We start from the raw sequence: 14,155 nt of genomic DNA on the forward strand, positions 1-14,155 counted from the left end.
GGTCACAGATTACAACGGCAAGCCGGAGGCGCGTGTTTACATCTTCCTGTTTACCTTCGCACAGAGTTTAACTTGTTGTAGCGACATTGACATCGTGTAAAGTTTAGTGAAGACCGAAGTTAGTGTGAGTCTAAAGTTCTGACGCAGAGGAAAAGTCGTTCATACAAACTAACGACGGGCTCGGACGGAGTTAGCTGCGCAGGTTAGCCGCTAAGCTAACAGGTGTTAGCTAGCAGCTAGCAGGAGTCAGAACATGGTGGTGCTGAGAGCTGGGATGTGTCCTGGACTGGAGGAGGATTTAATACGAGACCTGCGAGCTGCTGATATCAAAACAGGTCAGTTGACGTGTCTGTGTCTGTCTGTAGGTTTCAGGGAGGGTTTCATCACAACCGGGATCAGCTGAGGTGAAGGACAGAGAACACAAGTAACTAGAGAGAAGTTCTGTGATGAGGAGAAGGATGGAGACTTAAAGTACAAGATCGGCCTCGAGAAGAAGTTAGATATTAAATATGAAGGATATCAATATATGTGCAATAGATTAATAGATGGATAGAGGGATGGATGTAGTTTATTGATCCCAAATTGCACATGGAGCCAAGTAACAATAAAACATACAAAGAATTGAAATGGCAATAAATAGCAATAAAGCACCAGAATACACAGTAAAGTACTAAATATAATAGAACAACGAATAAGCCATAAACAAGAGACAAGTTTGCAAAGTTGCAGTAGTTGTTTGCAATGTGTCATTAAGAGTTTCAGAGCTGCTCCATCGCCTGTCAATAAAAAATATGCTTTATTGAAAAAACATTGAAAAACAACTGCTCAATGAATCAAACACATGTGCACATAAATAAACAAGATAATAATAAAAGAACACAAACTAAAATGGATAGATTTCCTTCATAAGAGATTATGACAATGAAATACATCTTTCCTCTTATTCCTCTTCTGAGAGATCAGTGTACACGTCAACTGTTTTATTACTTTTTGTGTGTTTATAAGTTTGATAGTTTCAATATTTGGATAAAGTTTGGTTACTCTGCAGTTATGTAAGCAAAATTTACCAAATAGAATCAGCAAGTTGAGGCTGAATTCAATGTTTTGCTTATTTAAAATGTGAATATTCAATATTATGATCAGTTTTCCACAATATTTAATCCTTCAATCGAGTCCAAAAAGTAATTGAACATATCAAAATGGTAAAGAAGATACCTTAAGGACTTTGGAGCATCATTGCAAAGAGTTTGGAATGAGATGAGTGTATATTGTGTACAATTGTAATGTGTAGTTCTTTAATCTTACCACTTATGCAGAATATATATATGGTTATATCCATGCCCTTTGCCAATCAGTACCTATGAAAGCTCATATTCAAAAGGCTTGTTGTCCATCTTTTATATACAGTCCATGAAGTGTACAGTCTGAACAGGAGTAAACTTAACTCAACATCCTCTGTTTCTTGTTTCCACAGTGGAGGACCTGGTTTCCTCCGACATTGAGGAGCTGGCTCAGAAATGTTCCGCGTCATATAAGGTATTTAAACCGTACATGAATTAAACCCGGGGCTCGGTTACTGAGGCCAAGGACCCTGAGAACTCCTGAGAATTAAAGTTGCCAGATTCGATTGTCCCTGCGTCCAGTTACTGCTCATTTCATTCTACACACACAGGAGCTGTCCAATAAATTAAACATGCAAAAGGAAAGAGCTGCTAACCCTAACCCTAACCCTAACCCTTCATTCAAGTCCCTCCAGCATAGAACAGCTAATCACTCAGGAAAGAAACTTCATTATTTCCTTTTAAATAAATCACATTCATAGTTTTCGTTTGTGTCGTTAGAAAAAGGAAAATTAGGTGAAAACAAAAGAAACCCACATTTTTATACTTGGCACAAATAGAGTAGAGTGGGAGGTTCAGGCCCTGACCAGCATCACGTTGTTCGGAGACACTATCACCCACATGCAGCATGAGCTTCTCATTGTGTAAGTGGGTTATATTAGGTGGCCTATAATTAAAAAAAGTAGCCATGCTTAATGTAAGCAGACCTCCCACAGGGCTTGTTATACATACCCTTGGAAAGCCAGGTCATGTGGTTGACAAGCCAGGCGAAATAGTTTCACAGCAGACGCCCAATTCAAGGTTGAAGATCACATTTGCTTCCTGTTCTTTTCTGTATATTTTATTGTATTTCTTTTTTTATCATTTCTTCTTTTCCTCTAGAGAACAGATGGAGGCAAAAGTTTAGCTCCTCCTGGGCAAATTGCAAGTTTTGCTTAATTTTAGTTTTTCGAGTAAAATTAATTAAATGCAAACCCTGCGGAAAATGAACTTAAAACAGAAAACGGGGTTAGATTAATCGACATGTTGGGATGACATTTCCAAAGCTTATGAGTTCTCTGACTTCCTCTGTCGTAGATGTCATTAAGAAATCACAGATGTTGAGATAAGATCGTGAAGACCAAGAAAACTTTTAGATGAAACTTTACGTCTGCTGAGCTGAAAGAGAAATCTAGTTGATGTTAAGTTAAGTATTAAAACTAGTTTAAAATAGACATTTTCAACATTGCAAATGAAAAATGGTATTTTATAAACAGTAGTTTACACACAGTAAGTGATAGACATTAGAAAAACCTCCTTATTGGCTCAGAGTCCTTCATTATCGGTTGGAAATCTAAGCAGCTTCTTTCAGCTGTAAATTATTCCTCATTGAGAACCATGAAGAAAAAGCAGAAATCATGAATTAACCTCATGGCCAGATACTAGGAAACCACATTTCTCTAAATCTCATGAATAATGATTTCTACCAAACTTCATCTATGAAACAAAAGTGCATATAATCAGGATGAAGGTCCAAGGAGATAAAAGTATGTCAGGAAATGATTGTGTGGGATGGCTGATGTGTAGAAAGCAAACCCAAATATTATCGTTACAAAAGAATGAGAGATTTTAAATCACTGATAAATGCTCTGTGGTCTGTATAAGGAATTAATTCTAGAGATCCCAAGAGATTAAAGAACTAATTTATAACAAGTGTGGAAGACATCAAACTGTCTCCATGCTCTTTTAATCTTTTTATTCTCTCTACATGTCTTTTTCTCCCAGTAGAGATTAAAAATGTAGGTACAAATTAATCCCCTCTGGGCGAATTACATAATTTGTCGCCTTTAAGTCGGTAACACAGGCTCCATGGTCGATACATGTAGCCTGGACGTGGATAGAAAATGTATGTATTATGAAAGAGAATTAAAAAAAAGACTCCTGTCACCGCACATTTTCTTTCCCGTATTTGAGTAGCAGGAATTGATATGAATTATTCTGTTGTTAGAGAAATCACCACAGATTGAGACGGCTCTCCTCCCATGAGATCCTTGTGTGTTTTGTGAATAGTCTTCTATTTTAATGAACTGCCTGTAGCAGGTTTACATTCATCCAATTGACTGAGCGCAGGGTTCCTGACCTGCCTGTTCCGCCCGCAGGCTTCCCCTGAGCCGATCCCCGGCCTCCCTCTGCTCGGTCAGACTCCCGCTGTTGATTTGAACTATTGTTTCAAACACACAAACAGGGAAGGAGGTCAAAGCCGGGTTATCTTATACGACTGAGGCAGCCTCCTACAGTTCAATTAAAGCTGGGCAAGGCGAGGGTTTTTAAATGAAAGCAAAGACGTGTTGTGAGGCCACAAACTAAAGTGAAGCGCAGAGAAATTTCCCACTAATTGAGACCCAACAGATTTGCCTCATTTCAATAAATGCATTTCTGTTGTTGGACTCAGGAAATCCTCTCTGCCCAGGAGGAGAGACTAATCAGACAGGGAGTCTGCTAAACAGCACTTTGATCACTTTCAACACAAAACGTCACAGCTCAGCCTGGTTGGAGAACATATAGTAATCATCAGTGTGTTCTCTTGCAGTAGCTGATGTCTGCTTGTCCATGCCAGCATCTCCATACTGGAGGAGACCTTTACTCCATCTCTGCTCAAAACTAAAACAATACCAGCTACAGAAACTAGTAAATTTACTTTCTTCCCTTGTTTTCAAAGCCAGGATAAAAGCAAACAAATACTTTTACTAATCGATCGAAATATTCACCAACATCAAGTCATCACTCAAGCTGTAAAACAAACACATCAAACCGATTTTTTTTAATAGCATTGAATAATTTATCATATTTGGGACAATAATACAGAATTTAAGAAACACAAACAAAGGTAACAACAACAATAAACATGAGTACAGTTAAACAGTTAAATGTTATATTTCCTTTAATACAAGAGAAAAGACAAAACAAGCGAGAGACAATTTTCACAAATTTCGGGATTATACTGTACAAATAAAAATGAGTAACATCAATCAATAGCCAAAACGATTACTAGTTTTGTAAAGATGATATGAAACCTACTCAGAGACAGTTTTTTACAGTGTAGTTCCAGTACCCACATGTTCACTAAAGAGTATGTGAGAGCCCAGGCAGCGTGGACATGGAGACATTATTACAAAAAATCCTCCTAATCCCATTAAAACAAGCCAACATGTCACCTGGTGCCTGTGGATTATCAACACAATGGCCCAGCTGGACAGAAAACCACCGGATCTGGCAGCAGCGCCGGCCGAGCTGCATCGGTACATGTGTCAGCCATGAGCCTCACCCGCTGTCCTTCTCCCATTACAGGCTCTGTTTGCCATCCGCCGAGTGCTGCTGGCCCAGCACACCGCTTTCCCCGTGTCAGGCGCTGATCTCTACGAGGAACTATTGAGCTCAACAGCCATCCTCTCCACTGGAAATCCCAGGTAACAAAGATTCTGCACACCCAGCAGAGAGCGCCGTGCTTTGTCACCCAGGGGGAGCCGGGGCATAAAACCTTGGGCCCGGTGCCACGGGAGCTTAAAGGAGGGTTCAGCTCCAAAATCAAATATGTCTTCCCGAGGACAGCTCTCCACATATTGGATTAAAAACCACTTCCCTGAGTTCAGTTTCGAGGCCAGCGCGTGTGTTGTGGAGCTTGTGAAAGGGAAACACTGGCTTCTCCGGCAGTGTGATTAGTGGTAGTGGTGATGTTTTGGGATGTTTTTGGGGATATGAAAGGACTCGATGGTTAAACTAGAGCAGGCTTCATTATGTCTGCAGCTGTCGGTCTTCAGCTTCACAAACAAAATCAATAGTATCATACATTACCAAAGATGTTCGTAACCAGAAACCTCGGCATCGATCCCTTTTCTTATCAAACTAAGATCTTCTCGGCGTTGTTAGAATCTAATTTGCATTGAGCTGCGCCGGTGGGTTGTGCATCAGGAGCTCGGCTGGCTGTGGTTAAAAAATACAGAAGAACTATAATGTCTTAGAAAAGGTCTGTGGGCTCCAGTCCGGCCACTGAGGAGACATATCAGAGGCTGAAGAGGACTTCTGTGCTGGTTGTTTTTGTTTTGCTGTGTTTACTTTGTGTTTTACTTTTACTACGCTAAAAACAACAAATAACATTAACTGTAACTCAACATCGCTTTTTCTGGGGGGCGGGGGTTTGGAGCCAATCCCAGCTGACGTTTGGCGAGAGGGGGGTCCACCCTGGTCAGGTTCAAACCTTAGACTGTAAATAAAGATGGCCGATTTGACAGCTCCTCAAAGATACAGCCAAAAGCCTCTTTATCGCCCCCCGGTGGTTGGCTGTAGATGGACCAAAATAAGAAGTACGATTTCACGTTAAATAAATTATTTCCATGACCACCTACAAGATGGTTTCATTGGTTCTAATCCCATTGATGTTTGTTTTTGTTCGAACTGATATGATGCTTTAAAAATATGGTTAAACGACGTGATGGACAGCTTAGACTGAGTCACGATTGGTCGAGCACATTTGTGGGAGGGACCTCGATACTCGATCACGAATGCACAGGGTCCAAACTTCAGCGGCACAAGATGGCAGCGTTCATATCCAGGATAGTTCAGCTTCATTTTCTGGATTGTGAACAGAATCGGGGACACGTTGTCCATCTTAATTTACAGTCGCTGGTTAGAGCCCGGACACCTCCTGATGTGAGGCGACCGTATTAACCACTCGACCACCGCACCGCCTGCTGAACATTTAATTCAAAGGCTTAACAGAAAAACTCCCTCTGCTCTCAGCTTGTGTCTCAGCAGTACTTTACCTTTAACCTGCAAAATGGAGACACGGCCTCTCAGGAGCAGCTCTGGATGTTTGCTGGCCTCTCAGAGTCCAGTCATCTGTACACAGTCATCGCACAAAGCACCGCACAAACAAATCATTCCACTTTTAGAGGAGAAACATCTTCTGGCAGAGGACGGCGGCTGCTCTGGACAGATCTGTGGAATGGCCCAGCGTGGGTTGGTTTATATGACGCCATCTTTTCTCCCGTTAAACTGGCTGCTTGGGCATAATTAATGAGCGCAGGTGTTTCTTATAAGTGGTTTTCATGAATTAGTCAGTGCCTTGGATTAGTGGCTGGAAACTGAATGTGTGGAGGAAAGATGAGTGTGTGTGTGTGAGTGTGTGTGAGTGTGTGTCTTGACTGCGCTCTCCTGGTGAAAAGGAGAAGTGATGAATGAGGCTGTTTGCTGTGCACAGTGTCACTTTGTACAGTCACCCCGGTGTCATGAAATGTGTAGTGTCAGTTTATTAGGGACACCTACCTTAATAAAGACACCTGCAATTAATCCTACCTCCATGAAGATAACATGTTACATGTGTGATGTTACCTCAGCTGAATGGTGAGTAGGAGGCTGTAGAGTCAGGCTGCTGATGCTGTTAAAGTTAAACTAATATTTAAATCTAATATTTAGTATATTTAATGCACAAAATATACATTAAACACTTTCAACGAACGTGAACATTATATTTTCCATGTAGGCAGAACATACCGGAGGACTTTCATTAGACTGCATTGATTTAAACCATTTGTGCATATTAGACTGTATAATATGTCAAGTATTTATGCAAAGTAGACGCTCTTGATATGTAATAGGATTCTTCCTGCTCTCCTTAATGACTAATTCTGAGTGTAAAACTAGTTTTCTCTGTAGGATAGAAGCTAATTATTATGGAAAACATAATCATCCCTCCACCGAGGCCGAACAATCGTGCACTTGTCTGGATCTTACGGTTGATCTATAACAGAGAAAAGAAAGTGATTCAATGATTTGAAGTGAACGTGAATATAAATTCCTGGATTCCACAGCTAAATCTGCAGCGGCACCAGACTTGAATGGGTTCTTCTTCTCGGCCTCACTCCTCCACCAAGTTTGGCAGAAATCTGTGTTGTTGTTTTTAATAATCTTTGGAACAGACTAACAAACTGTGAAAACACAACTTCCTTCTCCGAGGTAATATGGCCGATAACCCATGTATTTTTTATCACTTTGAAAAGAGAAGAAGGAAAATAATGCATTAATTTTAATGTTAACATTTCCATTCTCATTCTCACTGACAACAGTAACGTGTAGACTCTTCCTGCACGGAGCTCTGGGCCCTGAAGGCTGTTCACACTTTTGAACGCTGCCTTATGTATTTTCAAAGCTGTTTGATGTTTGCACACTAAATGTGAGTCTTCATCCCAGACAACGATAAGACTGATTTATGGACTTTTATTCAACCAAGCTAATAGAAATGTCACAAAGTAATGAAAAGAGCTCAAAGAAAACCTTTCTGCTCTATCATAATAAATAAACTCTAAATATTATAGACTCTATTTTCATTAATATGCACACAACAGTAGCTGCCTTTTAAATTTTAGAATGCATCTTTGTCTTTGTGTTTGGCTGCAGGGAAAAAATCTCCAAACTCACAGATGCAAGTTGCATTTCAAATATCTCAGAGTAGCAAAACACAAACGTCGAACAATAGTTAATATGGATGATGAATTGTATTTATTGTTAGCCTCAGAATGTCAAACAATATGTACCAAGACAAAAACATCATAAAACCGAACAAACAGATCTCCAAGCTGTCGTGGTCATTTTTCATAATGAGGGTTGATTATGGTTTATCGCCTACAGATTGTTTTTCTCACAATATGACTTTAAAAGTTCATCCCAACAGTAACTGAAAACCTGTCGTCGTGGTCTTCTCAGAAGTACTTCAGCTCTGCAGCTCAGTGTTAGTGGCTTTAATTAGTCGGCCTTAAAATGAACAGACACTGTGACTCCAGACTCTTTAATTAAGAAGCTGCTGATCCTCATTATTTGTTTAGCGACGACACGTCAACCTTTGTTGTGATTGTTTTTGTTTTATTTATAAATCATTAACTCTGCCGAGGAAGTTTCTTGGTTTGTCTGTCAGCAGGATCCTGCCAAAACAAAACTACTTCACCAACTTTTCCTAAACCTTGATGGAAGGGGGGGGGGAGGGTTATTTTGGATTTGCAATTGCAAGATTTTGCATTTTCGGACCATTTTGTGAATTAGAAGTGTAAATTGTGTGCAGATCTTGTCAGATATCAATGTTCTTCAAGGTCAAAGCTATTCAGCTTGATGTGAATTCATGTTAAAAGGCTCCCTGCAGCCCTGCAGACTTCTGTCTTCGGGAATTTGACCTTGACTTCACCGTGGATGTGACGTCAGATGGAACAAACAGCCGTCCGCTAGGTCACTTCCCAGAAGCCGGCCTATCAGAAAATACTGGGATCACTGGGAGGAAGACCTTAATAACAATATTTGGATCTATAGATTATACAGAGCTGAATAAGACCTGGAAATGTGACATGCTATGTCCTCTTTAAATGATCACGCTGGGTGGCTAAAGCCCTGGACGGTGAATCTCTGTACACAGGAATGTAAAATTATCTTTCAAAGTTCTTTCTGTCTAAAGAAAGAAGCACTCAACAAAAGCTCTTCGCTGCTTTCAGTCCAATCATCCTCTGAGAGGAAGACCTTTGGTCCAAGGACTGCTCAGTATTTTCAGCTCACATGATGAGTGCAGCCCGTGGGGAATTCTGAATTGGTGACTTTTCAAGGACAATCACTTTCACTCTGCTGAGCCTCTGCGAGAGAGAAACCCGGTGTTTTCATCAACGCTGCTCCTCTCTCTGCGCCACTGTCACCGATGGCTGGAATAACCCAAGTATCACTCCCCCAACAATTCTCCTCTTCACAATCAGGCCGAGGACGATGATGAGGACCACGATCAGCCGACTGCCGGCCTCCGCTGATGCATAACATCCCGGCTCCGGGGTCTTGATCACAGAGATTTAGCTGCGAGGCCGTCGCATCCATCATCACGTCGGCGGGCGAAGCAATTCCACAAACTGCAGATCACTTGTCAGGTGATCAAGACGTTTCAATACTGAAAGATCAGATGGTTCAAGCATCATCACAACAAGTCTGACAGCGTTCATTCATCTCAGATCTTCAAGGAGCAGAAGAAATGTAGTAACAAAAACCTGAAACCCTCAAATGCAGCTGGGTTTCATATCATAACGTCTAAGAAATATTTCCAAAATAAAATACGGTGTTAAACCACTGGCTCCTAAAGTATATTTTCCAAATGAAGGTTAGAGAAGGGAAACAAATTTGTTGACGAGTTATCCAACCACTTTACAAACTAAGCACAGATTAGGCAACATTAATAAAAAAAAAACCAGTTAACTCCCATTGGAGCTTCAGTCCCAGTGAGACAGTTTTCCAAGCGAAGATGCATTTGTTCATTTAGTCTTTCAAAGAAAAGTTTCAAACAGCTCAGCAGACCTAACAGCCTGTAAACAAACCTGACACTCACTTTGCACTTTGCTTGGCAGGACCATTGTTTTGCTCACAACAGTTTGTGTGAACCATCGTCCTCTAAACAGAATCTTCGGGGAAGGTTCGGATAAGAACAGAAAACGTTATTGGCTTCTGACGAGAAAATCTGAAACTTTGGTCCACATCCGTCTATTAAGCACAAATACACCATCACATCCGTCCAGCCTCTGCCCGGCGAGCTCAGGAGGAAACTAATGGACCACCGGTGATTTATTGCACAAGTTTCTTGCAGTGTGAACACATAAAAAGAGTGGATACACCCGCGGGGGGGGGGGGGGGGTGGAAGAGGTCACGTATAAATGACCTGAGGTGTGTGGAGGTGGAGCTCGGGGAAGATTTACCCGTGCAGCAACAAAGAAGCCGTAACAAGACTGTCAAGGTTATGGATCTAAAGCACAGAGCTCTCCTCCCTCAGCCTGTCAATAAAGATACTTTAAGTGTCTCAGCTTGTTCCTGCTGGAGCACGAGGCGGCTGCAGATGTGCATCGGCCTCGAGCTTCCAGAACACTTCCTCATAATTGAGCTCAGCCTCCGACGCTGCAAGAAATAGATGAACGTCATAAAAAATGCTTAGTGAAATGGGATTTAATTGAACAGAGTGGTGTTAAAAGAGGAAGTTCACAGCAGATTTATATCTGAGGGTCAAAGGGAGGAGTTGACCTTGGTGGCAGCTGTTTGAACCAGATAGTTTTCAATCTCGTCCCCGTGAGTGAAACTTCAGTCACTTGATAAATCAGTTTTAATTATTTACTGCAGATCAATCCAGACGTGACGCTCACGCCAGAAAACTCACTACAGCCCGAATTATATCTCCGACAAAACTCCATGTTCCTCCTGTGGCGTGTGATTGATTGACAACCTGTCCAGGCTGCACCCCCCCCCCCCCTCTCGACCAATGGCAGCTGGGATTACCTCCAGTTTACCCACTTGCAGCCCACAGCAGTTTAGATACTCTGATGGTCGATATCATTGCCATCCAGTTTGGGCTTTTTGTTTCCACCACCACCCACAACACTTGAATAATTCAATCAAATACACATTTAAAATAAAGTTATTATTATTCTTCTACTTCTTCATTATTATAATAGTTAAATGATTGAATAAAACTCTAAATCTCTAACTGTCTGAAAAGGATAGGACAGAATATATTTAATTTCAGTTCACACTTTGGCACTAGATCGCTAGACACTCCTGTTACACTTCCAACTAACACACACACACAATCACACACACACACACACTCAATCCTCTTAAAACAGATGAATGGAACAAGCCTCCGTTTTGATGGATTCAGTTTAAAGACGCAGCCGGTGGCAGAGCTTGATAAGACGCCTTCAAACAGGAGCTGAAACTGGGAGTTGGCCCGACGCTGGAGGAGCAGCCTGGAAGTGGGCGCTCCGCTCGTGTTGTGTTCACCCGACTGAAGCTTTTTGTCGTCTCCGCAGACGCACTCGGACTTAATGGTTTATTACGCGCGGTGGCAGCTGTGAGTAATGAATTGCACCTTGTTTCTCGCAGCTTCGATAAACTGCTGGACTCGGGCTTGTATACCGGGGAGATAACGGAGCTGTCAGGAGGCCCAGGAAGTGGCAAATCTCAGGTGAACATCCCCCCCCCCCCCCCCGCCCGCTCCATCACTGATAATTCCACTGGCATAAATTCACTCTTTAGAATTCCCTCTTCTCCATTAGAATGAGAAAATGTTCCCCCGGCTGAAATAATGCTGAGGTAACTCTTCAGAGCGTGGTTATCGTTCAGCTCCCTGCCTGATATCTTTACCCCCCCCCCCCCCCACCCCCTCCCCCCCCGCACGCCTGTCATGTCTTCCAGGTGTGTTTCGGTGTCGCCGTGCACATTTCTCACCAGCTGAAGCAGAGTGTGATCTACATCGATACGACAGGAGGGCTGAGCGCCGGCCGCCTGCTTCAGATGCTGCAGACTGAAACCAGCGACACTGAGGCGCAGGTGAGTCGAGCATCGAACACACGACACACACGACACGTGAGATGTGAACCAATCTGAAGCCAGACGCCGTCCCCTCCCCAGATGGAAGCTCTTCAGAGGATCCACGTCTTCCGCTCGTTTGACATCTTCTCCCTGCTCGACTGTCTGCACGGGCTGAGCGGCGGCGGCCTTCAGCAGGTTCGTTCTTCCTGTCGCTTAAAATACACCCACGATCCTGCCGGTGCCTCGGGGAACCTCCTGATCCACGAGTCAAACTGTGAGTAACGGTAGTTTTGTCATATTTTTGTCAACAGGCATCAGTCGGCGGCGGCTCGGTGAAGGCGGTGATTGTGGACTCGGTGTCAGCCGTTATCTCTCCTCTGCTGGGAGGCAAACAGAACGAAGGTGATGTCTCTCTCTGCTGATACCGGAGTGTGTGGTGTGTGTTTGCACCTGAGCTGCACACTAACAACACACGTCATGGATCTGTAGAAAAGAAAAACACACAACAGGCTTCCCGCTCATTGAAGGCACAAAACTATTCCTACAGAAACTTGACAACTCAAGTATTTTGTTATGTAATGTAACACAATATAAAGTGCGACTGGGGCAGTGACCGACATCGGGTGTGTGTGTCGGTTGTCGGTTTCACTCTGGGCGAACTTGTTATCGTTCTGAGCAGATGGGACGTCTGAGATTACAAAAATAACCTGGAGATGCAACTTGCTGTCGAGCGATATGTAAATAATTTGAATTCTTAATTTCCCTGCTGAGCTTTAAGTAGGGACAACTTTGTAATATGTATATAATGATATACTGATTTAACCTCTTTAAATCTACTTTATGTGTGGAGCCTCATTTGAAAGGCAACAACTTCTAGTTTCTGAAAATTATTCTGTAGCTAAAACAAAACCCTAAACTGACACCATGACCCCGTCAAGACTTAATCCTCCTTAATATGATTTATATATAGTTTTATTATCTTAGTTTTGTGTGTTATGCAATCACAACAACATGATGTTGTAGCTTTAGCTGCTGACAGAGATTTAAAGAGTTTCCTGTGCTCAGACTAACCTCTGCTCGACCTCTGGTCCTTCAGGGATGTCGTTGATGATTCAAGTGGCCGGAGTTCTGAAGACGATGGCGAAGGACTTCAACATCGCAGCTTTAGTAAGGACGACCCCCCCACCCCCCCACCCCCCCGACGTGTTGGTGCTGCTCCGGATGCAAAGTGCATCTGGTGCAGCGTCCGTCGACCTTCTCAAAACTTAACTTTTTCTTCTACCTTTTGTTCTGTTAAGAAAAACTAAATCAAGAAGATGAAAACACAAGGTTAATAAGTTGTTGTAAAACAAAAACAGCTCTGTCTGACTGCAGGTTATAATTATGTATAAAAAGAAAGAATCACAATAGAAACTAGACCAAAGAAAATTATCTTTCAACTCGGATCAGGTCGTTGAAAGTGAGATAAAGAGAATTTGACGGGTTGTCTGACGTCTCATTTGAAGACAAGTGGGACAGTCTGCTCGTCCCACTTTGTTTCTTCTCTTCCAACGCTTCTCTTATCTGTGGAAAGCTGCTCTGACTCATACAACAGGACTAAGAGCTGTACACGATGGTGTGTGGGTCCTCAGGTAACCAACCACGTGACCAGGAGCGGCGGTGGTGGCGAGCTGCAGCCGGGCCTCGGCGCGTCGTGGGATCACATCCCCAGAACCAGAGTTCTGCTGGAGCGGCTGGAGGAGGCCGGGGCGGCCGGCCGCTCCAGCCTGCGCTCGGCCACGCTGATCAAGTCCTCCAGACGGGTACGAGCACATCTCAGGGCGTCTCCATGAGATGTTCAATTCCAACAGATTTTCATGAGAAGCGATGAGAAGGATTTAAAGGTTTTTCCTGTTTGTTTTTCTCGTCTTCTCAGCCGTGTTTCATCAAAGAGCAGTTCGACCTGCAGTGGTGGAGTCGCTCTAGAGAAGGAACCTCTGGAAAGAGGAAACGGGACGAGACCGATTCCTGACGAGAGCCAATTAGAATCCTCTGACAAAACATCCCATCAAAGGTAAAAAAAAAAGAAAAAGGATGTGGAAGGAGCTAATGTTCCTTTAAGAACCCTTCACACACATTTAATCATTTGTTTGGTCGTCATTCGACTCAAGAAGACTAGAAAATGGACCCGTTCAGATCATGACACTTTATATTCTCCTTTGAGAGGCTCCTTCAGCCGCCTGCAGCAGAATTAATACGTTTATGAGATTTCTCTTCATCCGTTGAGAGGAGGGAGGGAGGGAGGAAGGGGCGAGCGAGCGAGTCCTTTCTCCTTTTCAGGCCTTTCAGGGGAAGCCGAGCAGGTTCAAGTGGATTTTGCTTCTTCGGAGCTTTTATACATTTAAAGGTTTAATTAAGCCACATCACAGCCTGAACTGTCCGCGGGGAGAAATCTGAATTATCCTTGAAAGCCATTGAGATGCAAG

At 42.9% G+C, this 14,155-nt stretch overlaps 1 protein-coding gene across 2 annotated transcripts in view; it reads left to right on the forward strand.

Annotated features, from left to right (window-relative positions):
• The window catches only part of rad51d (RAD51 paralog D), a 15,761-nt gene continuing 1,606 nt past the window's right edge, over positions 1-14,155 (forward strand). For both annotated transcript variants that reach the window (XM_053441484.1, XM_053441485.1), the window contains exons 1-10: positions 1-335; positions 1,475-1,536; positions 4,668-4,786; positions 11,262-11,343; positions 11,574-11,708; positions 11,790-11,885; positions 12,002-12,092; positions 12,787-12,857; positions 13,322-13,492; positions 13,606-13,743. In XM_053441484.1, coding sequence (XP_053297459.1) covers positions 254-335; positions 1,475-1,536; positions 4,668-4,786; positions 11,262-11,343; positions 11,574-11,708; positions 11,790-11,885; positions 12,002-12,092; positions 12,787-12,857; positions 13,322-13,492; positions 13,606-13,701 — 1,005 coding nt within the window. In that variant the 5' untranslated portion in view covers positions 1-253 and the 3' untranslated portion in view covers positions 13,702-13,743. The remainder of the gene's footprint in view (positions 336-1,474; positions 1,537-4,667; positions 4,787-11,261; positions 11,344-11,573; positions 11,709-11,789; positions 11,886-12,001; positions 12,093-12,786; positions 12,858-13,321; positions 13,493-13,605; positions 13,744-14,155) is intronic.

Source organism: Pleuronectes platessa, chromosome 15, assembly GCF_947347685.1.
Source record: "Pleuronectes platessa chromosome 15, fPlePla1.1, whole genome shotgun sequence".
In the NCBI taxonomy this organism is placed as follows: domain Eukaryota; kingdom Metazoa; phylum Chordata; class Actinopteri; order Pleuronectiformes; family Pleuronectidae; genus Pleuronectes; species Pleuronectes platessa.